This window comes from Patagioenas fasciata, chromosome 13 (assembly GCF_037038585.1).
Source record: "Patagioenas fasciata isolate bPatFas1 chromosome 13, bPatFas1.hap1, whole genome shotgun sequence".
Classification (NCBI taxonomy): Eukaryota; Metazoa; Chordata; class Aves; order Columbiformes; family Columbidae; genus Patagioenas; species Patagioenas fasciata.
Genome location: NC_092532.1, coordinates 7,066,410 through 7,092,777, shown reverse-complemented (window position 1 = coordinate 7,092,777; position 26,368 = coordinate 7,066,410). Strand labels below are relative to the sequence as shown.

General features: G+C 38.3%; 1 protein-coding gene across 12 annotated transcripts in view; it reads right to left on the bottom strand.

The window, feature by feature from the left end:
• The window catches only part of FTO (FTO alpha-ketoglutarate dependent dioxygenase), a 322,731-nt gene that overhangs the window by 106,034 nt on the left and 190,329 nt on the right, over positions 1–26,368 (bottom strand). For 4 of the 12 annotated variants that reach the window (XR_011741310.1, XM_071814482.1, XM_071814487.1 and 1 more), the window contains one exon: positions 18,387–18,481. The exons of 5 other annotated variants lie outside the window; for them this stretch is intronic. Coding sequence is in view for 4 of the 7 variants with exons in the window: in XM_071814482.1 (XP_071670583.1) it covers positions 18,387–18,481 (95 nt within the window). In the remaining 3 variants the exon portion in view is untranslated. Of the gene's footprint in view, positions 1–4,253; positions 4,312–6,962; positions 7,092–18,386; positions 18,482–26,368 lie in introns of those variants that run through there. 3 more of the 12 variants (XR_011741308.1, XR_011741309.1, XM_071814486.1) reach the window with 3 other exon arrangements.

Sequence of the window (26,368 nt, the reverse complement as noted above, 5' to 3'; positions counted from 1 at the left end):
ACACCGCTGCCTGCCCAAACTGCGACAGGCCTGGGTCAGCGATGCTCTGTTAACAGACAGAAATTTGATTTCCCTTTTTCTGAGCCTTAATGTCTTTACCACGCTCAGTTCACCTGGTGTTGGCTTCTCAGTGTAGCCAGAGTGAAACACTGGTGAAATCACGCTGGAACCGCAGGTTCTTTTCGAGTCCTTCAGGACTGTTCCATGTACTTCTTCCTTCTTTATCTTTTTTTTAATTTCCTCATGGTCAGATATTAAAAAAAACACTGTTCACTTACATTTGCCTCCAAATTTAAACTAGGTACCAATCTTCTAGAGATATTTGTGACCTTTCTAATTGGAAAGTTTAGAATACCTTCAACAGAACAGCTTTTCATTATGAAAACTTTGGGCTTAAAAAACTTTCATTTCCCAGTGTCTTTTGTATTTTTTACTCAGAAACAATGAAGGATGATATTCTAAGCATCTCTGGATTTTAGGAATCAAATAGTCTCCTACCAGTAGAAGTCAGCTAGGGCTGTACCAGGAAGCTTTTACCAGTGTTCAGACCCATTCTCTTCTGAACCTTTTCCAGAACACACCCATAAAAGAACAGCATCCATCTTCGCATACAGTCAGTGCTCTTTGAGAGGCAAATGCCTGGCACTACACTGTGTTATTAACTTAGCCCGAAAAACTCCTGTGGCCCAATAATGTTGATTTGAATTCTGGAAATCATAAAGACTGTTCGAGCGCTACTGTCATGACAAAGGAAATGGAGACATCCAGGTATCTGCAGGCCCTGTGGCACATCATTAGACAATAAGTACGTGATTCATCTGACAGATGAAATGAATACACAAAGCATGCCAATCAGCACGTTTTTTCCTGGAAAACAAATCTTATTGGACAAACCCTTCAAGATGGCCAGTTACTAAAAGAAACTATGGAAGAATAGGATGAATTGATTTATGCTAGCCACTGAATGATCTTTTTTTCCCAAGTAGCACTGAATGTCAAGATAACATATACCATAAGTAGTGACTATCAGGTAACATAATGATAAACATCAATGGGGAATCACCACTGAATGGTGACCCTCAAAAGGAATTCCTCCAGAAGCCAATACGGTGGCCAGTATTAGTCACATTTTCATCAGTATTCTCAAAGTAAATAGCAATGATCAACTACTTGACAATTTTTGCAGACAGCACAGAGACCGATATCATTCAAAACAACGTGGGTAGGGCTTAGCCCTGCCAGGTTACTTAATGATCAGGACCACATGTGTTATAGAACTATATATTAATATAATGATAGGGAGAAAGATGACTGGAAAATTGATGAGTTTGTGCTCAAAAACACTGCTTCTGAAAACAATGTAGATATTATACAGGACAACTCAAAATAAATTCCCAGCATAGTACCTAATCCTTCTGTATTTCACTAGACAGACAAATATGAGAGTAACATGGAACAATCTTGTTTCTAGTTTTTTAGAAGTACATTGAAGAGAGCAGAGAAAAGAGACTATGGAGGTAGGTAGAAAACACACAATAATGATTAACTCAATGTGCCTCACTTATCGGATTTAAAACCGATAGATTGAAGGAAAATATCTTATATGAAAGAGCTCTCTTGTCTAGCAGAGAAAGCTGGAATTTGAAAATGAACCCAGAGAAATAGAAATAAACCTGTTTTTTACAATGCAGTCAATCACACACTGGGACAAACTATTAAAGGAACAGAATATTCTTCATTTCTGACATCTTCAAATCAAGAAAAGATTCCTGCCTGGAAACCATGCAGTTACACAGCTAGCACAGGGATAAAAGAATAAAATTTAGTAACTTGTGACAGAAGTCAAAACAGGTGACATAAAAATCCTAAATACAACGATGCTCAAACTTTTACACAACCATTCTTTAACGAGCATACTTTGAGTAAGACTTTTAAAATTCCTTGTAAGACATCTTGCTGTAAACTTATACATTCTAATTGGAATGGATACTCCAGGAGAATGAAAGAAGACAGAAGACTTCTATTGTCAAAGTCCCAGAAGTATCAGCTTAGCCTTTGAACCCAGCACCACTATGGAGAGAAACACCCTGATGCAGGGAATAAAAACCTTTAGTAGCATCCACGTTCTCTTGCACTTGTTACACAGAGGCATAAGTCAAACTTTTTAATATATGTAGGCTTAACTGAAAAGGGAATTGGCCAAAAGGTACACACACACACACACACATATGTTTAATTTATATTACAATTTGTAATGAAGTTTATGACAAATATTCAAAACACCAAAATGTAAGTAAACAGCATGTTTATAATTTCATTTCCCTTGTTTCTCTACAAGCATCCTGGAATCACCAAAACATGCAAGGTCACACTGAATCAAGAGATATCAGATAATGAGAACCAATATTAGGAGAGATCTGAAAATGCCATTTATACTATTTATGGAACTCATACACATTTTCTCTCTGATGCTTAAAGATGTCATCTGAAAGGAAATGCAGTTTTACAAATTACTACAGAATTGTTTTATTTCAAGCCCTGTACAATTAAATTTATAATTATGTACAAATAAATGCACTTAATTCAGCCTTATCCTAAAACAGTGGGGAATTTAGAATCATAGAACCATAGAGTCATTTTGGTTGGAAGAGACTCTCAAGATCATAAAATCCAGCCATAACCCAACCCTGGCACTACCTTGTGTCCCTAAGAACCTCGTTCATACATCTGTTCAACCCTCCAGGGATGGGGACTCCAGCACTGCCCTGGGCAGCCTGTTCTAATGCCCCACAGCCCTTTGGGGAAGAAATTGTTCCCCACATCCAACCTCAACCTCCCCTGGCGCAACTTGAGGCCATTTCCTCTGCTCCTGGCGCTTGTTCCTGGGGAGTAGAGCCCGACCCCCCTGGCTCCAAGCTCCTTTCAGGCAGTTCAGAGATGAGAAGGTCTCCCCTCAGCTCCTGTTCTCCAGGATGAACCCCTCAAGTCCCTCAGCCGCTCCCATCACACTTGTGCTCTAGCCCCTCACCAGTTTTGTTGCTCTTCTAGACAGTTTTTCATTTTGGTAATTTTTAAATTTCATTTCTGTGAATTAGTAATTATAGTACAAATCTTCAAATATGTCTCTATCTCATTTATTAGAAATAATCCCTCTTGATTTCATTATTACTATGGATATAGAAAGTGCTTTTATTTGACTAAGACTGGAATAACTGAAATAATAATTTGCTCTAATTCTCTACAAAGTTGAAACAAAGCAAAAACTTGCTTTAATTCTTTATGCTTTTTTAATAACTTGCTCTGTTTCCAAGACAGCTTTACTTTATTTTTTTTTCTCCACAGCATTTAATTTGGCTTCAGTTAAGAAAATCATTAAAATGTCCATACCTGACTTCAAAAATATACCAAATTTAAAACATAGACTTCATGTTGTGATAAAAGAGTACCAGTTGCTTCAGTATACAGTATTTACCTGTAAGCTCACCTGCTTCTTGTGCATATTTAACTAGTTTCTATGTCCTCATCGCTGCTCCCTCCAAACACCTCACCTTTCCCTGCTGGTGTCACAACAAGGTGCTCTCAGCACATGAGAAATCAGCACTTGGACTAGTCAAGAACTGAATTAACGTCATGGATCTCAGTGTGGTCCCCAGTCCACTGGACAAGCTCCTTCCCACCAGCCTACTGCTGCCTCCTCCTTCTCCCCATTCCGTTCTCTCTCTGCATTTGACCGAATCCAAACCTACAAAGGATGCCGCAGGCAAAGAAAGAAGCAGGCTGAAGAGCCAAATACAGATTACAGGTTTGCTTAGCATACCTGCAAAAGTTCCAGAAATGTAATTCTGTGATTAAACGAATCTAAAACAATTCAAAGTTCAGAAAGTGCTCTGTCAGCTAATGCCTCTTCATCCACTCCATAGACAGTAACGGGTTTGAGGAAAGAAACAAGTGGTTCTCATCAGTCACTCTCACCTGATCATCACTGTACAGGAACCTGGCACAAACAACAGAACCCTCTCTAGTTTTCCATATAAATAAAAGTTATGACAAATGTATCTTTAAGACATTTTCTTCATTAATTTGCAGCAATATCTCACTACTTAGGAGCTGCTAAAACCCTCTGTTCTCTAGAGATTTAATGCTAGAAGGTGCTGAACATTCAGTTCTCAGTGATGAAAATGGGAGCTGACGGCTCTCAGCAGCTCATCGCATTAGACAGTGGGGATTGCTCACGGAAAGAGTGACAGCCGTACCTGAAAAATGGGAAGCAAGGTCCCAACAGCTCAGTTACTGGCTGGCGTGCACCCAGAACTGGAAAACAAAGTGATGAAGACAAAGTAAGCATCGCATTTTATGCTTACTTAAAAAGAATTGCACGAGAAAAAAAAAGCCTGTGCATTTTATGCTTACTTAAAAAGCATTGCATTTTAAAGCTATGCTTATTTTAAATCATTTATATTGGTTCCACTTATACACAATCTATTCTGAGAGAATGAGCACGGTGATACCAAATTGTCTATTAGAGCTACTCACAGGCACAGTTTCTGTCCATAGCACGGTACAAAGAATGCTTATAAGCATTACCTAGTCATCTTAAATTCAAATATATCAGTCTAAAGCATTTCTGGGAATTTATCACATTATAATAGTTTAACCATATGACTTTCTGTTTAATATTTTCCATTATACCTTAGATTTGCATTAAGAGTCCTGGTTTCTCCTCATTAAAAACCATCCACGGGGAGTGTCGTCATTCTACAGCTGGCAGATAATTATATTTCAGATGTAAACTTCTTCGATAGAAAAAGATGCATAGTCCAAGTCTCATACCAGTTCTACACTGCCTTAATCAAATTGATCTATCAGCCTTTTAAATCCATTTTACACTAGCATAATTGAATGGAATTCAATGGTTATTCTTATTTACACCTAAATAAGGGATCAAGCCCACAGCATTTCTTTTCACGACTCAAATACTTTGTCCAAGGATCCAGTAAAACTACCTGCTTTCAATCTCACACGTGTTGAACAGTTACGCCAGTGACAAGAACTGATGCCATTTAATCTGGGTTGGGTTTTTTCCCCCTCAAAAGGCAAGGGCACTTGGACGGTTTAATGCAGTCACATCAGAGTACAGCATGATCTCTACTTGTAAGAAATTTCAATTAGTTATTCTCTGCTTTCAGGTACTGTAGTCACTAAAGCAATTTAACTTTAATTCCATCTGACTTCAATTGTGTTCAAATTATAGTAAAAAGGAAGAAGACAACAAGCTGTAAATATGAAAAGAGACAGAAAATCATTGCGAATCATGCCTTTATGAATATTTGATGAAGAAAGGTTAGATCTACTGCTGGTAAATTACGAGAAATTATGTCCATCATGTGACTCTGTCAGCAAAGGTTAATACAAATAGGTTTGGATTTAGTTAAGATGACAATGAGGATTAAAAAAGATTTGTCCTGTCCTCGCTGCAATTAGTTTTTCTCCTATTATTATTGTAACGGAGTTTATTGTTAGGATTATGGTAACAGAACTACTGCTCAATGAAATCAGTTTGTTTTTCATAATACTGTGGCAGTCTTGCAATAAATTTTTCATCTCTACTAATCTAGCTCTTTATTGTGCATTTGCTGAAGCAGAGATACAATCATTAACCCATTTCTTGCTGTAACAGGTCTCACTTTGACTGGCGGGAATTTCGGGCGCCGTCTCGTGGGCTGCAACAAGGCTCAGAGCTGCCCAACCACTGATCCCCACCACGGCAGCAAGGGAGGAGCTGCTTGGGAGGTGGGATGTCACACGAGCCCCTTTGGACAAAACCAGTGATGACATCTGGTCTCGTCTGCAGTCAACAGCTCTTCCATGCTCATGGTGATGGAAAATGGGAAATCTGGAGTTGTTACTATACATGTAAGCAAGCAATGAGAAGGAAGGCCTTGAAAATCACACCCCACCTCTCACATTGGAACGGCTGCAAAGCGCAAGCTAATGTAGATTGAAAACTTGATAATGTTTTCCATAGTAAGAATTTGTTCATAAAACAACTACCAATGTGTCACTTAGGTGAAGTGCATTTCTGAGATGTATTTCAAATTTTAACTTCGAAGTTCAAATATTACATTTCCTCCTGTTCTGACAAATTGCTTTAAATACAAAATTCTGCTATCCTGGAGTATTTTCTTTGCTAGCTTTTGGGTTTGAATATACACTTTTAGGAACACGTGTTGTAAGTGCAGCAGAAATTTCATTCAGATTTTTTTTTTGTGCAATCTCTTCCAATAAAAACAAAAATTAAAACTCTAGAAGTACACAGCATATTAGTAGGGGTCCCCAGAATTGCTAGAAAGTGTTAAAAGTGACAAATTGGAATTGGCATGCACGGCACAGTTGATGGCAAGCAGTCCTGCTTCGGTGGTGTCCACTGAGAGTTACTTCTGCAGTTCCGCATACTTCTTCAACACTTAACACCACGTGAAAGAAGGAAATTTAACACATCAGGAAGCTTGCTAGCTTATCAGAACATCTAATCAATACCATTGACAACAATTCTGTCTAAAAGCACTGGGGCGACCCTAAGAAAGATACAGAAAGAGGCATTCAGGACCTTTGCCAATATATTACCTCTGACCCAGGGCTGCCACTCCATGCCCAAGAGGCAACGTGGCTTCCACCTAACCGCTTTCCAGCTGCCTGGTTTAATAAAATGCACCCTTCATGGTAGCTTTGACCCAGCTAGAACCAAAACAAATAAAAAACCCAAAACCCCCGCTAGTGCCACAGCCCCTGAGGCACGAGAAACAGCGATTCAGGTCATACGGTTGCTACCCCGCTGCAGCCATCTTATCGGCTGTGCAGATCGGACTCGTGTAAATCTCAGCGATGTTCTCAACATTAAGGGACTCAGTGGGATACAAATGGCTTCTTCATGTACCAGCCTTGCTCACAGAGATTTGAGTTACCTGTGGAGCAACTTTCCCACTCGCTGACATACACCTGGTGGTCCTGAAAGACATCATGACAAATTTCCACTCGCCAGATTTAATGCTCTAAAAAGCACCCGGATTTTATTGCTCAAGTTGAAGTTAACTCTGAAAGACAGAAGACAGGGATGCATATGTCTCGGAATACCTCGGGTAGCATTAGGGAAATGAAGTGCAATGGAAAAAACATTAAACTCATAGTATATGCAACATATCAAGTTTGACTGTTGTTCACATGTACTGGTAATGGCCATCTATCTTAAAAAAAAAGAAAAAAGACAGGAAAAAGTAACCATCCTGTTCTGAAAAGAAACATCTCAAAGCAGAAATGTACTACACAGGAGTCACGGATCAGTATGTAAACTTTTAAACATGTTGGCTGCTATAAAAACATCAGAAAGGAATACAAGGAAAGTCACAGCTATTTGCTAAAATGTGCAAAGAATTGCATGTCACGGGGCAGGAAAAATGATTTTGTCGTGTTATCACTGACTTGATTGTGTGTTTAGCCCTGAGACCAGACAGCCTGTGACAATAATTCTTCTGTGTACCAGTGCAAGGCATCCATGGGGCATGGGTTATTTTAAGGACCTGATCCACATTCCACAGCCCCACCAGTCACTGAATTTTGTAACTTTTAAATAAAAGTGTGAACTTTGCTTTAGGATTGCCCAAACCATCACTTTTTCAAAGACTACCAAATGAATTCTTTAACTTGAGGGTATCTTTTTACATGGATATGAAAGTAAAAAAAAACCAAAACAAAAAACAACCACAACAAAAACAACACAAAGAACAAACAAGTGAGGTCTTCAGCTTTAAAGACAACAGAAAGAGATCAGAGATTCTGCCTGCAAAGAACTTTACGGCTGATTAATGAAAGTAACCTTAAATAGTAGGCATATTGCCAAGAACAGGATACTATAGCAAAGGGGTAAGAATAACAGGTGGCTTTCACAGGGCTAGAGCACAGCAACCCAGAAGAGAAATCTGAGCAGGACACTGCTTACAAATTTGATCCTAGATTCTTGGAATGACCAGATAAATCGTATCTGCTATTAAGTCCTCTATAGATTCCCCCCTCACATGCATCCTGTAGATAATTAATTTAATTGGTGAAAAAAGTTACTATATATGATCCCTACTAAAAATTTTGCTTGTTCTTATAGGAATTACCAGAAATAAAAAAAATCTGCTAGGCCCTCTGAACCCTAAAGGTCCCCAGCTATACTCAGAATTAGCTTCATTTTATGTCAGCAGTATCTTTTGTCTATTGGTGTAATTCATTTAAGTGTCTTAGGACTCATTTAATTACTATTGCTCTCTCTTCTCTTTGGTTGGCATAAGATCAAGCCCCAAAAGAATGAGCTTCCAAGAGACACTTAGCTGGTCTCTTTGACCTTTTTACTGCCTCTTCTGCCCTCAAATCTGCTTGGTTTCATGTTCATACACTTGCTTCTTCACCAACCTCCCACAGTTCCCTATTATATTTTAGTACACCAATCACTTTCTGATCCACCCCAAAAATGTACCTTAATATTTTATTCCACAGAATTTCCTTTATCACAAGTGCTAAGGCCTCAAACAGATGTAAAACAACAGGCTTTTTGTTTTCTTTTAAATGATCTTTGCATATCTTCAGCTTGTTTTACCTTAGTAATTGAAACTAAAACTTTTCAATATATAAAAGTGAGAGGTAAATTGTTGCTTGGATTGTGCCTTATTTCCCTTTCCTAAAGTTGTTATGAGTAATTCTGCTTCTAGATACACAAACAATACAGCATGGTTGTCATTACAAACTGTTTGTAAGCTCACTTGGGTGCTTATGTTGCCTACATGGTAAAACTAGTTTCATTTTTACTGATCTGGATGACATTTTTCGTGCCATTTTCGCCTGCCTACATTTCTTTAAAATAATAACATCATAAGCTGTCCAAAAGCTGGTAGAGGTCATTTGTGTATGCTTTTTCCAAGCCCCACAATAACAAAATAACAAAAAGACTTTATTCATAGTGGGCACGGGTGTTTTTAATAGGTTTGCCAATATTTTCTTACTACATTGCCAAGTAGTACGCAGACTTATAGAGTAGTAACAAAGACAGAATCTATGGGCTGTAATAAGGACTGAGATGCAGTGGTACTCTAGATGCCCTTTATGTTTTTCAGTTAGAAACCACTTTTCATCTGTTTTACTTTATTTTAGATCTCCAAGTTCTATCTTTAAGGGTCTTCATACTTCCACTTAAAGTCTCCACAGAAAACTTACCCTTTGTGTTAAAGAATTCAGCAGAAATATTTTAACACTCGGTGGTTTGTTGTACCCAAGCACTTTCACCGCCCCTTAAATTTTGTCACAATCTGCTCAGTTGTCTATAAAATGGTGGGGGCTTGGTCACTTTTAATAATCTCAGCACCAGGGAGCTCATTAAAGCACTGGTTTTGTCCTTCTATAACCAGACTTAAGCTGTAGCTTCTACAATTAAGGTTTTTGTCTTCATCCTTTTGTACGGTATACAGAAGTGCCACGTTTTGTTCTTCATTGTTGCACTTATTATCTTCTACCTGTTTCTCTCTCGGATTATCTACCACTCATTCTTCTTAACTATCTCTCAACAATTTTTCAGCCCCTCACACCCGTTCTGGATCCATAGCCTGTTCTTGTCTGAGTTTATTTTGTCCCTGTTTCCTTCAGCACTTTACTTTCACCAGGAAAGGACTGGAAACACTAAATGCTTTGAGGCTGTGCTGATCAGACATCACAGAATCACATCCTTGCTTGACCGAGGGAATAATGGGAGAAATGAGCACTAAATTCATCAAAATAAACATTTTGCTATAAATGAAACACAGTAAAAACTTAATGAAGTTAAATTGAGACATGATAGTCTTCCAAAGTAGGAAGTTCAAATTAACCTGTGTGATGGTGATGCTTACAACAGCAAAAACCAGTGCAAAACCAACAGAAACAAGCCAGTTAAAAAAAAGAGTGTTTTCATCAAATACGCTGTATGCTCATGAAGAATCTTATATTTTCACATTAAGAATAATCAAAAGGTATTACACTTATCATTTCAACACACGATAGCAATATTGATTACAGCAATAATCTAGCAGATTAACTGCAGTTCAGATTGTTATCTCCTAGGAAGATGACAATATGTAGATTTCCAACAACGAACAGCTGAACAGACAAGCTGTCCAGACCGTTTATACCTACACATTAAGACAATTGGTCACGCCATCTTTTAAAAGCTGATATTTCTTTTCCCCTTCAAAAACAGTGAAAGCACGATTTTTGGATGGAAAACTCAAGATTAAAACAAAAGCAAGACATTTTACTTAGGTGTACTTATTGACCCTGCACCTCAATAAACTGTTAACTCAATCCCATAAAATTTTGTATGCTCTGGTTCTGACTCAACAAAGTCATTCCATACACACTCATCTTCAGCCATAGGTCTCAACAGAATTACTGAATCTCTTACACAGAGATCCATATAGCCTGCATAAGTAGTCCTGGAATGTTTAGCAATCTATGCAATTAAATGCATGTGTAATTTTGACACGAATGTATACACAGAACAATTTGTGACTTCCATAGGAGGGTGTTAGAAGCTCTAGTTGCTGTCTGAAATAATCCATCCATCACAACAGAAACTGCTAAAAATGTGTATGTTATTAGAAATGGATTTTCCTGAAATAAAATGAAGCCATTTCAATACGATCAGGTGAAGACAGTAATTTCAATTGTCAGAAGGAATGGGCAACGTGTTATTCTACAAATCAGCTGGCTTTAGCAATGGTTGTCAGAGGAACTCAAGATTTTGATATTATCAGGGGGGTTATATTCATCTCTCAAAACTGCTCATGTGTGGCTTTGTATTTAATAGTTCAAGAAGAAACCAGGCAGCCATACTTTGGTTTTCTTGTTCTTCCTCTAAACCTTATGTTGGACACATGACTCTGACACAACTTGTAATAGTATGGCATGCTGACAATGAACTTTTTCTCATCAATCTTATATTAGTTTCAGTGCTTAATTTCCCGTGTAAATGTATACTGCGTATCTCTGTAAGAGCATATACTACATGCCATGTCCTATGAAAATTAGTGAAGTTAACATGAATAAAGTGATCAAAGTGAGCAATGTTATACCATACTTTTGTGTAACTAATGTATATTTTAAGGAAAAAAAAAGTTTCATCCGTTATATTAAATAAACCTGTTTGGAACTGAACCCAACAAAACTCCTCCTCTAGGTCTGTGGAACACTGAATCCAGACTGATGGAAAATGTACATTGGCAGGCTCTTCATAGTGATTATTTTAAGTGAGTTCATGCTGTGAACTACACAAATGCAATGTAGAATTGCTATTATTTTAATCTTTCAAATAAGAAAACTTCAAAGTGCTAGTTAAAATTTGGCGTGATTATAGCCATAAATCACTTCTACGTTTCTGTAAGACTAATGATTTAATTGAATTTCACCTGTGTAGATCCAAATTAAGACACTGAACAACCAACTGTTTTGCGAGTGTGACCAAATGCAGGATTTTTCTGATGTAGGCACCTGCAAACAACCATTGCAGGAAAAAAGATCCTCACAGGTTGAATTGACACACAGAAAGGCAAAAAAAGAAAAAAATTACTTTGACTTTGGGGGTTCAGAATATAGTGGTTACTGGGTTGCATTCTACCTGGATGTCAGGAAGCAAGAGAAGTACCACAGAGGTTTATATCAGGACCTCTCACTTTTTGGGTTAATCAGTGATCTGGGGCAGTAAAGGACCGCATGTTCATCATAACGGTATGTGACATCAGACTGTGGGGGGACGCTGCTATTGGTCAATATGCTCAAGTGCTCCCATACAGACTGGAGGAATGGGTTAACAGGAACCTTATGGAATTCAAAACAGAAAAACACAAAGTCCAGCATGTGGGAAGGAATAATGATATAAGACCAACCAGGGTATTACTCCACTGAAAAATACCAGCAGGTCTTGCTAGACACAAGCTGCACATGAGCCAGTAGTCTCTCTTGGCAGCAAAGATGGCCTATAGTATGAAGGAAAGTATGGCCAGCAGATCATAGGAAGCAACCTTCCCCCTCTACCCAACAATTTCATATCACATCCAGATACTGTGTCCCATTTGAGATCTTCCAACACAAGACAGATGTTGATCAACTGAAGCGAGTTCAGCAGACGGCTGCTCAGATGGTCAGAGGCTGGAGCACCTGTCCTGTGAGAAGAGGCTGAGGACCATGGGGCTTGTTCACCTGCAGAGGCAGCAGCTTTAAGGGGACTTGACAGATGTGGGGAAGTCAGCAAGGAAACACCAAAGGCAGGCTCTACAGAGAGCTGTGCAGGAGCAGGACAAGGGGGAACAGATATAAACTGAAACAAGAGAGACTCTAAACGGATGTAAGAGAAAAACTTTATTCCCATGAGGACAGCCAAGTAGCGGAACAGTTTGCACAGTCTCCATCCTTAAAGGTTTTCAAGCTCTGACTGGTTAAAGCCTTGAGGAACCTGATCTGACCTCACCAATTATAATGCTTTGAGCAAGAAACTGACCCAGAGAAGTCCTAAAGTCCCTTTCCAACCTCTTTTATTCTATAAACCTGTGAACTAAAGTTTCTGACCTCGTTTCATTAAAGATATTTTAAATGCACATTATCTGTCTCTTTACAGAGATGTAATCTTGCATCTGCTTCCATAACAATAGACAACTTATTATGTTGCAGTTAAAAATGTTGACTTACTTCCAACTTCCCAAAGCAGGATGGGCAAGAAAAAAAAGATGAAAAACCAAACCTTTATTGACATAAACCAAGACAGAATGGCTTAAGGTTTCCCAAAGTATTAACATTATAATTAGGAAACAAGAGTTTTTGTTCCAGCCCTGGATTTCTCACAACATCCTGCCTTAACAGGATCTCTTGGAATTTGTGACTACTTCAAGCACAAATTGTTCTTCCAAAGAGATGTTGACTTTTGTGGTCTATTAAGCAAGCAATACAAAATTGTACAGTGACGCAAGTGCTCCAGGCTAAGCTGTACATAAATCAGCTCCTTTTCCCTAGGGATTTTGTAAAAGTATAGACAAGATTAAAAGTAAACTTCAATGTTTTAGCAATAAGTGGTCAGGAAACAAAAGCAATTCATACAAGTTTGCTCATTGTTTCATTTCCAGGTGAAAATATATGTGTCTGCCTACAGAGAGATGGAGTAATTGCACGGGGAAAAATACAGATAGTCCAGTCTCTTGGGGTGAGTGAAAATCAACATGCATTTCCAAACCTTTGGATCCTTCTTCCAGGGTATGCATCTTCCATTTACAGAGAGCCAAAGGCTCAGAAAAATCTACACCGCTGTCTGTAGGACAAAAGGGACAGAACCAACATGTGTGTACCAGCAATCACAGCAGGGATTGGTTTAGTCTGCTACAGCCTGCTGGAAATCCGGATGGGCACATATCTGGGCTCGGATGGAGGGGAAAAAAAGAAGTTTAAAAGAAATCTTCACAAGACAATGTTTTATGGAGCAGCAATTCCACAGAGGCTTTTGTTTATTTACTTCTAGATTGTGCTGTTGTGCACTTTTTGCCTCATTGGTGTGGAATGACCTACCAAACCCTCTGCTGAAGAACCAAGTTCACCAATAGTATAAGCAAATACAAGCAGATACCAAAAACCTACTCACATCAGTGAAAATTCTGACTATTTGCAGAAAAGTTTTCTATGTCACTTTTTGGCTAACACGCCAAATACAACGATAGTCATAGTTTGCATTTGAACTGTTATATAGGAAGTCAGGAATAGATGACGTATTTAATTTCAGATAGGTCTGTTCTGCAGTATTCCCAGTGAATATTAACCTGGAAATTTCTAATATACTGACAGCAACCATGGGCTCAGCATAGGATTACTTCCCAAGTACACGGGTTCTTAGACACGTTTTGCCTAATTACATTAACTACCAGTGGTCCCCATCTAATGAGAAAGCTGCCTTCTATATGTTTCCACCAGATACATTTAACAAGAAATGTTCATGAAGCTTTAGTTTCCTTTTTCCAAACACACTTCTTTCAGTGTGCAATGCCTCATATTAACGTATACAGTCTTATTCAGCTGTTCTTTCAGACAACACTCCCATTCACTTTCATGTAGTCTTCAGAATTAATCTATCTTAAAGAGTAAACAGCAAAGTTTTAGGAGAAATTACATGACATCAAGATTAACCCTACATATTTTTTTTTGCAAAATATTGGATTACTATTGCTTTTTAATCTAGACCTTACTTCAAAGTGTTCTTTCTATTCAGATTTCAAAGTACTCCAGACACTTACGGCAGTTTCTGCAATTGCAAGTGTTATTTTCCTCTAAAATAACCTTTTAAAATTGATGTTACATAATGATATGAGTTAAGATATCTATTATATGAATGTACCATCCATAAAAGACCAAGATTTCATGCTTCGTGAAATACTTTCGTATACTCCATTCAGCAGAGCTGTAAAATGGTAAAGATATTACGCACTAAAATTTCAACCTTAAAAATAAGCCCTTTCCACTGGGAGCTCATGCTCGGTTTGACAATTTCTGAAATTTTATTTAGAGGTTTTAATTGTTCACTTGATCTCCACCTGTATCTCAGTAATATAAACATTAGCAATGAGTTTATGACAACTGCAATGAGATATTAGTAATGTGTGTTGAAGTTAACCCTTGTAGGATTCAAAAGAGAAAGAAAAAGACTTTCTTTTTAAAGTCTTTGACAATTAAAAGTTTTTCTACAGAACAAAAATAACTCTGCTTATAATGTAACTTCCATGTTCCAGCTTCTATTTCTCCCAGCTCAAAGCACTTTATAACATTGGTCCAAATAGTTCATGCTTTATGCTTGGAAGCACTTTCATTAACTATTTATGTAGGTACAGAAAGCAAGATTTGGTCCATGATAAATAATAAATCTTCAATAGATATAGCTGGTATCTTTTCAATGCAACATGTTTTCCCTAGAAAATCCTAATATCTTGAAGCCATAAAAGTTGATGGAAAAGGTCAGTTTCAATTTATTAGACATTGAAAGATACTTTGGAAAGACATTCCCCAATTGTAACAAACAAACCAAGAAACAAAACCAGAAAAAAACCCAAACAAACAAACAACAACAACAAAACAATAAAAAAACAAAACTCATTTTGACCTATTTAAAACAAGTAACTTCCAATTGGAAATTTCAGCTAAATATGTTCAAAAGACCTCGCAAAACTCATTTATGTGTTGTGAACACAAAACACTCTCATCAGCTTGTCCCAAAGTCTCTTTTGAATTGAAGTTCACAGTAAATTCTTAAAAATTTGACTTTGTCCTTATAAAAAATATCCCAATTGTTTACATTTTTTCCTGAGACTCATATCTGCTCTTTATATCAATATTGATTACTACTATCTACACTTTCCTGTAGGGATATAGTTGAATTACTTAAGATTACAGAGTAATTGGATTTTAGATCAGTGAGAAACAAAACCAGCCTGCTTTCCACAAACATGCTGAAAATGTATTGTTCTTTACTTCTGTGAATATAAGCTAATAAAGCCTAATTCACAATCCAAAGGTGTGAATCTATTCTTCTATGCATCTCAGAGCTAGCTAGCATACACTTCACAGTTTAGCTAACAGTGAGCAGTGTGTGTGTGTGTGTGTGTGTGTGTATATATATATGCATAAATATATATAGAGAGAGAGTATTTGTCTTTGATCTTGCCAAGTCAACCCTGTACAGTTGTTCTTCACCAGTACCCAACCCTTGTGCATTTAAAGCCATCAAGGGTATGACTATCTAAAGCAAATGTACTGACCTGATTAACAAACAGTGGGTCCAGTCAGCCCATCTGTAGATGAAATAAGAGACACATGGAACTCTTCCACCATCATTTCAGTCACTGGTAAAGAACTGGACAAAGCCCATTCTGGCTGAGGATTTGCTCTGTTCTCTAATCACTGCAAGTGCTCAGAACCTAAGAAAAGGAGCAGACCGAAGCTCAGCAAAAAATCCAAGCCAGACATGGAACAGAAAGAATATCACAGAGATGCCAAGGGTGTGTAATTGAGAAAGCCCCATCAAACCAAGGAACAAGTTGTGTCCTGTCCCACACCCAAGTCTGCTGCTAAAACCAACAGCACTCTGCTACTTTGGTCATTCCATCTTCTGTGGACCTGTCAGGCAAATATTTGTGTTCTGTCTTTGATTCCCCACCAAATACAAAATTCAGATCTAGGTCTGTTCTGAAGTAAACTCTTCTAGGATATTACCAGCCACCTGAGAGATCCCCAGGATCTCCTCCAACAGCAGCCCCAAAGTGGTGCAGCCACTTGGGTTAAATAAATAGACAAAATTAATGATTTTTGGACCAGAAGGGAAGCACAGGCAATTCCTGCCAACAAGGTAGCCCTTTCTACCCTATTCTGCACAATCCCAGAATCTGGCTGGCAGCTTCTCATATGTGATACACATTAGATATCTATATCATAAATGTGACATACTTACGATAACAAAACAAGAAAACCTACTATTTGCACATAAATGTATTCTGAAAAAAAAAAAGTTAGATGTAGCTTCTCAGAGATGGCTTAAAGAACAAGAACTTAACATCTTTTTTGTGATTTAATTTTAGCATTCATGCAGTTACAAATAACCTGAGGCATTCAAAATTGCCATGCTAAAGGTATCATAAAGGCTGAGTCAGGACTTACTGTTGCCATCAAAGACCCTGAAAAGTAATCAGAACATGGTCATTTGTCCTTTGGATGTTGTTTTGGTACTAGCTCATTTAACAGGGTGCAGGGAACCCAACAAAATCAGTGTTTCTGCCAAGGTAAAGTTGAGGGTTTGGCTTAAATTAACAAAGCATGCCAGCAGATATATAAACTTAACTAAACACAAAAGTCTCAATTGAGTTAGAATTTTAAAACAGCTCAAGTAGACAAGTTTTCATTTTATATAAAAAAAGGGAGGAAAAAAAGTAGTGATTTTGTCATGGAGGGAGTTTCTGAGCCCTCCCTTCACAATGGCAACAAAGAACCCACTGCCATTCCCTAGGAGACCACCCACAGTACATATAGTATATTGGAAATGTCAAGAAAGAGCTGCATACGAAAATAAAGAATATGTGCCCTATTTCCTATGAAACACTTCAATATGGCATGCATAATGTTTGAAAATTTTCCACTGAAATATTGGCAGTTACTCTGGACCAATCTGGGTTGTCACTCAAATGTCAGGACAGAAGGAGAAAAGGCTGGGCTAGGTTTTTTCCTTTGCTTTAAACTTACCCATAATTTGTGTGTCAGCTACCACCTCTTGCTACTATTGGTAACCCCTAAAAAATCTGAGAGGCAGCCCGAGCATTTGTAAAACCTGCACTGAGCCGACCTTGGGGTGGGCAAAGGAGACCGGCACATCACACCGCTGTGACTCTGTGGCACCTGGTCCCCACAGCTCCGAGTTGTCACATTCCTACTTCCAACACAGAAACCTATTTCTGGAATTGTAAAATAAGGTACTAAACGCCACGTGGCTATCACACTGGTATAAGGCAGGGACTTTTCTCTACAAAAAAGATGACAAAGAGATGACAAACAAGAGCACATGTGACTGCACAAATGTAGCCAGACAGTCCAGTTCTTGAGCAGTCAGAATGTTGTTACTGAATGATTTTCCCAAGAAAAATCTTCAGAAAGGCAGTGGTAGGTTGCTTTTATCAGATATACACATACGTTAATACTAGGTCATGCAGTAAACTCCACAAGGTGAAGCTGCACGGAACAAATATGACATCATATCATAAAAAAGTCCTGGTTTACATTATTTTCCAGCAGGGAAAAAAGACAACTTACAAAAGCCTGGAAATGAAACATGCAGGTCATCTGTGTTAATTTGCTGCTCTGACTCAAACCCCTAGATCTTAACACAGAAATGCAAAGCACAACTTTTTAACATTCCCTGCTAAGCAGCTGCTGTATGAATAACTGGAAGAAAACCTTTATGCTTGGTCACACCAGCAGCAGGAGACAACTGGCTTTTCTCATGTAATACAGGGAATTGCAGCCAGTGCTTCATTAAAACACCAGACACTTTGGCAGCCATGGATGCTGAACATTGCTTACTGTTCACATCTGCGGGTAAATGACAGCAGGCTGAAACTGTTGCCTTCCACTAAAGAGCAAGTACATGATCCAGTGCAGTTAATCAATAAGATAATGGAATGAATCAATAGCAAAGATTTTTAGGAGGTCTTAATTAAACAAACACTTGCAGATACAAATGATGTCTTCAATCTATTGATGGTAGCAGGGTGAGGGGTTAAACATGAACAAAACCATCAACTTTATTTTACCAGCATGTATTTCTCTAAAGCACCATATAGTTTCTTGGCCTCTGCACTGGTCCATCACTGCATCCCTACTCATTTTCACCACCATGTTACACAACCTATAATAAAGCAAAAGCAAAAAAAAAAAAAACAGGAATTACTGAACAATACAAGATGCGATGACAAAGTAGACAGAAGTCACTATTATCCACTGCTATTTCTTCTTCATGAAAGGTGTGACTACCTAGCAGAAATCCTAATAAACTCAGTTTCCAACTGCAAGGTGTACAATTAGAATAATTAAAGAACACCTAAATTGATGGACCCATTAATGCAGGAGATCTCCAGTGGGCCTCCTGCACAAACACAGCGAGTCGATATTTTTGATTCCCCCAATGGTTCTGTGCTAGGCACTGTTTTAAAGAGACATCAATCTATGATGTCAGCATTTATCTAATGAACCTTCAAAAATCAATGTCAAGATGGTCTACTACATGTATGCACCCAATTTGTCTGTTCTCCAAGGGACACCAGATAAAACAAAAACATTATAAGAGGAGTGAAAACTGGCGGTGACCACTCCACCTGACCTTGAGGATGTTAATGGAAGGAGAGAAACTTGACATGGCTGTAGGCATAAACAATAGGTTTCCAAAGGCAATCGCTATTCCAATACCTAGCACATAATATCTATGTATAAAGAATAGGTGTTCCAAAGAGAAAAGAAAATGAGGTGGCTTAATTTAAGGATCTTTGAAAGTGCCTTTGTCAGCTTTACAGTACAATGACAAACAGGTTGTTATTTTTTAAATGACTATAATCAGGATTCTTAAGGATAACAAGATTACCTTAGTTATTAATATAATTCTCATCTCCGTTGCCAGCAGTACTTTCCTTGGCAGAATTCTCATCTGCACCCGACAGCCAGCGCATTCAATCCCTTCCACAGCTATTAGCAAGAGTGGCCATTTAGCTTCACTGAACCTGCAGATTCTCCTAGCTATTTCCTTGTTAGCGTTTAGACTCAACTTATCCTCAGTATTCTGTCCACAAGATTTCCTAGAACTGATGTTTCGACACCGTATCAGACAGCAAGTGGAGGTCTAAGTCAGCTTCTTCCCCTCTCCTGTTTGAATAACAACCTGGTCTCTGGTTGCTGCGAGGTGGAGCTGCTCTGGCTCCTAACTGGAGGTGACAGGTTCTCTCTGGCTGTCTTATAACCTTTTTTTCTATTCACAGCAACTCCGTCTCTTCCTCCTGTTCAGAGTATTTACTCTTGCTGGTAGCACGTAAACAGTTAGGTATGCCTCAGACAGTTCAAAGATGCGTTACGCGGGTGAATTAGTAGTTGCAGGATGCCTGGCTGCCTTCATTCATGTGCTTCTCTCTAACATTGCCAGATTTCTGCCCAATTAACTGACGGTGAGGAAGCCCCGTCCTGAGCTCCTCACTCAGAGGAACCTCCCACGAATTCAGGAGAAGTCCTCAGGAAGCAGGAGGCTGAGAATCAGTCTGAAGATGCCCCGATTTCTCCAGTGTAATATTTAGGAGACTAGCAAAATGTTTACACTCTCATCAAAATACAAACCATGTAATTTAACTCCTTTCATAAACTTTGTGTTTCTCAGTGCTACACACGGGTTGGAATTAATCCTTTTTTTTTTTTTTTTACATATAAAAATTACGAAGAAATATTTCCTTCAGTATGTGTATTCTGCAGCAACTAGGGCAGCACTGATGAATGGGACAGCTTCTGCAAAATACTGACGTCTCACAACACGTACACTAATATTTCACAATGGCTTCTTTGCCTGTCTGTTGTAGAAGTACTGCTGATCTGTCTTCACTCACAGCTAACACTGCGGGGCCAAGCTTTCTATTTGATGCAATCACATGAGGACTGAATTTGATTGCTGATATTTTGGCAAATGTAACTGGGGTTTTGTATTTTAATACTAACAATGTTCAACTCGCTTCCTTTTGGGAAAACTAATTCCCTGTGGAATGAACTTGCCCTCCACATAAATACACACTCTTGCATGTTTATGAAATATTCTAATATTTTTATTTTGCTTAATGCAAGTGAAATTTTCAAAACTGCCAAAAAACTTATGGTGCAAACCCTCATTAACCTTCCTACGCATTCTGTATTTAATCCCTCCCTTCTTTTATTAAACAGAATTCAACTCTGTTTTCAAAAACAAGCATGCAAATTAATTTTAAAAACTACTATTCAGTTCTTCAAAGAGATATCTTTTATAGATATCTGATTCTATAACCAGCATGGTAACACAGCATTTGCTGTGCAAAATGCACCTCCAGTCAAGTAAGTAATAATTCGGCAGTGAGCTCATGCTTTTGTGGCACAAGAGGAAAAAATTCTCCTATACTTTATAGCACCTACTTTAACCTGATTTTTTGGAAGGTTATGTCCAGTTTCCAAATGTTATGTAAACTGAGGATAAAGATTATAGTCCACTGCTGTTGGCTAAAAAAAAAAAACAACCCACACAAATAAAAATGTAATTTGTAAAAGTCAATAGATACGTCAGATGTGTTCTACTGGTTAATTTTAGCAGATGTTATCACGTGCTTCTCCTCACCCTCGGTATTTCCTAGTGCAAGTATTTCTATCTTACATCGGGAGTTCTCATTCTACAGGTGATGCCACTAAAGCATGTGCCTCCACGGCACTTTGGTGGGTTAACTTATCAATGAAAACTTCTGTGCAAAGACTGAATGGGACTTGAGCATAAGGCAAGTGAAATCACTCATTCTTTAAAGGAACGCTTGCAGAAGTTATATTGCACTATATACCCATCCCTAGCAGTTGCTGAAGATGAAATTTGCCCCAATGTCTTCATTTTACAAACAGCAAGACATGCAGGCAATGAAACAACTGGCTTTTAAATGGCTTTGTGAACCTAAGCCTGAGCAACTACATATTTGTACAGGTCACTATTGACAGTACAGAATCCCTAGTATTGTGCTAAAATATTCACTAATAGCTCAGAACGCCTGCAAAAAACAACCAACTGTTCTTTAGGAAGCGTTAAAATACACTTTCACGATCTCTCAAGAACTGATTGGTCTCAGTCTTTCTTGAGAGATCCTTACAAAGCAAATCTAGACTTAAATTATTATGCTGTTGCAATTTTAATACGTGTGATTCGTATTCTCGTTGAAAAGGTTGAACTGAAACTCTACCCAGACACAGCATGTGTGCTATGGACTTCAGAAGCATGTTATAAACTCAATCTAAAATCAATAGTAAGAAACAATTACGGCATCTGAATACCATTTGGGTGAAATAAGCTGATGGTGGTGGAGCCACCAGCAGATGTATGTCAATACTTACAACAAAGTATTCTACAGCCTTTGCACAAAGAGGCGTTGAGTAAATATCAATAAAGCAACTCCTACTACAAACAGTAAAAATGATAAAATCAATATTATAAAACAAAAAGTTAGCACATAGATGAACTCTGTGATCTAGTCAGTGCTGTGTCCGGAGTGTTCCCAAGTTCCTGGATCTCAGGAAAGGAACAGGCAGGGGCTGAATTTGTCCAGTGCTCTGATTAATCAAGAAATCAAAGTGTACTGTAAATGTTATGCAAACGTTGTACAGAGAAATTAATACAAAAACATATTTATGTCCTACAGCAGGAGGAATCGCGTATCTGCTGCACCTGCTAGCCCTATGCACTCTCAAGGACCCATCTAAGAGCCACCGACACGCCGTGCAGGCACTGCCTGCTCCATGGGAAGACCCTGAAGGACTTCACATCTCTCTGTGAAAAAGGATAGATCAAGAAGAAAATAACCTGTTCTTGCCAAAAATGCATAGGAAAACAGCAAATCTCAGTAAATTCTTTAAAAACCCAGCAACTAAAAGGGTGAAAACTGTGAGTGACAGCCCATCTGCAAGATGCTGCCTGTAGCTCTGACCTGCATTTAAAACAGGCCTCTTTAGCCTTTTGAGCACCTAAAGTTGGTTCTGTTGTTTGCATTTCATAGAAACTACTTTTGAAAGTAAACAAGAACCTTTAGTGAATTATTTAGCATACAAATAAACCAGCAAAGAAGCCTAAGTAGGCCAATATGAACTAACTGGATTGAAATATTCATCTGTAAATAACTTTTCAATCTGCTGCTTTCACGTACAAATACTACATGGAACATTAGACACAACTAGCTTCGAGGGATATTTAGGCTCACTGGAGAGCAATTTTTATGTCTACTGGCATCTGTGGGTAGTGATATGGACTGACTGTTAATATAACCAACATAAAATTTATGTGAACGCTCACTGCAATAGCAACACACTGTCAGACAGCTGGCGGTTGATGCGTAGCACATGCGGATTTTATATGCGCTGTGTAAACTAACCTTTGCAATAAAGATTTAGCAGGTTTATTAGTTTAGGAAATCGCTATAATTAAGGATAATTCATAATGGCCGCTTATCCACTCTATAGCAATAGCTGCTTTAATTTAGACTCTGTTTCTTGGAGCCATAAATAAGTGTGCTGATATCTTCTGCACAGATGTGGCACTCAACCTGTTCAAGTTGGTTGAGTTTTGCTTGTGTTTTAATCAAAAGAATTAGTAGATAAGCCCATAAAATGCACTTTGCTTGAAATAAATTAGCAAGAAACGTGGTTTGGAAGTTCTGAAACTCCAGTAGTAGCTCTTTTTTTGGAGGAGGGAGTAAAACACTGAAATTTTCCACAAAAAAGGGAACACACTATATGGTCATAGATCTGACCTGAGACAGAATACCAGATTTGCATAATTAATCATAGGAAAAAGAGATATATCTGTGACCTAGGTGTATTATTTGCAATCTATTCAGTTTGTAATTGAGGGTTTGACCTTTGTGAGCCCTTCCAGTAACACTGTGACTTTCCTCCCTTTGTGCACAACCCAAAGCTTCTCTGTAGAAGAATACATATGGTGTCTCGTTACTTCAATTCCTATTAATAATCCCTGCAAAACAATTCCTTGTGTCCATACTGCTCATTCACCGGAAAGCACTTTTCCTGAATTTTCATGTTCTAACCAGTTGAAACACTGTGGGGCTCTCTAATCAAACACCTCACGAAGCCAATTTTCTTTCCATGCCCTCCCATTGGACAAAATTTCATATTCTGGGCTTAGGTATTACGCACAGCCTCAGTATCAGCACTCCTAAAGGACAGAGAGGGATTCTGCTCCTTCAGCCTCTCATGAAAAGCCCACTTTTTTCCAGCAACTAATTTACTAAAAGATCACTGTGTTGTAAATTTAAGTAGGGTTTTTGGCTACGTGGCCCTATTCCAGAATTCCCCATCCTTCCCTTTATCCAAAGTTACTCATTCTCACCCAACACAGAGAATTCCCACTTCACCATCTCATGATAATGGCCACATCGGATCCCGACCCTCCCCATGCCTACACCTCTATGATTCTAACAGAGGCCTCAGCTGGAGTAGGAGCGCAGTAGAGAGTACAGTACATGGTGTACCAGGCTGACAATTTGTAGGAAATGGAAGAACATAACTGTACAATTATTAGGAAGGATATTTGAGGGAACAAATATAATAAACAGTACAAAAATACCATAAATAACTGTCTCATATTACTCTTCCCTACACATCTGCTTGTGGTCACTGCTGGAGACAGATGCTCAGCCAGAAGGATCCTTGTACTTCTGCATGGACCTGTCCTACTGTACAATGAAGAAAATATTTTACCTTGCTAACATCCTGATGCAGAAACACTTGACTTATTGAAGTGTCACAGCCAGTTATAATAAAAGTACTGGCTCTCCATGGGCACTCATAGCAGAAGCTTTCCACAGATAACTGCTTTTCATGGGAAAGACATAGACACGTAAACTAAAACCACTCGGAGCAACTAAATAAAATTAACATGATCTAAAGGAACATGAGCATTAGAAACTTGGATATCCCATCATCAGTTTTCTAAAGTATATTATAATATGTTTCTAGTATGTTGAATCATTACATTCAACTTTTTTTGAGTGTATAAAAGTATGAAAAAGTCTTCCAATTCCCTTTGCAAATCCATGATGCAGTAAAGCACAACTACTGCTTTAGCACCATTTGAAGCACAAGAATTGCAGTCATTATGTACCTTCTGGGTAAAGGCACTACAAAAAGAGAAGAAAAATGGGAAACAAACTTTTTTTTTTTTTTTTTTTTTATATTTCTAAGCAGTGACAGGAAATAACTGTATCTTGCTCCCCCAACTCAGAGCCAAGATTAGAATGGAAATGGGAGAGATGAGCTCTAGCGCTAGAAGTTCTGCTGTCAATGCAAGACACCTTTTGGCAGTATCCTCTTGCTCTCCGGGTTCTGACTAATATGTTTTGAATGAGATAAAAGCTCCTCCATTAGCATTCAGCTCAACCAACAAGAGCAACTGACTATATAGAATTGCTTTGCCAATGGCATATTGCGTATAAGCTGAGTGAAAACGCAAATCTCTGTGCCAGAGGAAATTTTGAAATTTCCATTGCTTTTTTATATATTGCATGGTTTTTTTTTTTTTTTAAATCAAATAATGCCCAAATAATCCCAAATTGCAATGTTCACTCTGGTTTGTAGAACTGAGCTGAAACACTTGGTTTTTAGTCAGTAAAATATTGAACTGTATTCTTCATGGTGACATATAGCTTGATGGCAGTTGTGGCAGGTGAGCCTAACGTTCACATTCACACTATGGTCAACACCCCATATGGGAGACTACATCTCCTATAATTTACGCAATAGTCATTTAACTCCTACAGGCCATTACACAGTTTTATCTTACAAAGTCTAAAATACATCAAAGATGCTATTAAATAATCAGAAATCTTAACTATTATACATAAGATCAGACTCAAAAAATTATAAAGTTTTTGTTCTAATAAAACAGAATTATTTACCATGGAAAGCTTTCACTTTGTAAAAATTGCACTTCTTGGTGAAAAAGCATGACCTTAATTTTGATTAGCTCAAATAATTGTATCTCAGCAAAAATATGGTAAAATGGGGTGAGTTGGACACTGCTTTGCTAATTCTTACCACTTATAAAAAATTTCATTGTATTTGCTGCATCTTTAATAAGTAAGAAATTCATGGACTTGAATAACACATGCATCTTAACCTCTGCTTCAAAAGACTTTACTGCTCAGGATTGCAATGGAAATACAAACCCTACCTGCTCAAAGTCAGAAGCTGAAAACACATTAGAAACGGTCTTCTAGAATCTAAAAATGTATGTTAATAATGATTGGAGGGGGGCATCATTAACGCTTGAGATAAACTGATGCATATTCAGCCAAAATTTATAAATATCTATCTTCATTCTTCTCCTGAGTTATGTAAGTACTCCATAAAGTGCTGTACCAATCAGAAAGAATCAGAACAAACCCCATATACTAGGCTAAAATGGCAACAAATGACTCTTGACAAAGGTAAAAGGTATTACAGCCTTAGACAAGGAGAAGCAAGCAGATCAAGAAAAAAACCACACTCATACAGGAGGTAAATAGTAAGAGAAGAGCTACGAGCAATGGAAGGTTTGTCTGAATGGGGACTCTACCGCAAGGGATGGGCAAAAGAAGAAATAATAATAAAAATAAAAAATAACAAAACCAACAGGAATGTGCAGGAATGTAAGGGGGAAGATCCTAGGGGCTCCTAAAAAGTATTCTGTGATGAAGAACTTGAGACAGGGCGGGGCAAGCAGGAAACAGGTTTCCAATTCTCTTTATTAGGGTTTGCTCTGTGCTTCTAATAAGATACATCAATGGAGAAGCAAGTTAGACATTTGCTAAACAGTCAGGAAGTGCCGGTAATGATGACCGGTGTACCTTACTGCACAATACATCATTACGTGGCTCATTGTTTCGGGGACCATGTTCTCCGGGGGACATCATCCTCAGGAGAACAAACCAGCCATGCTGCAGCAGCTCAGGGAGAGGGTGACGGGAGGGATATCAGCACAGATCATGTGAGA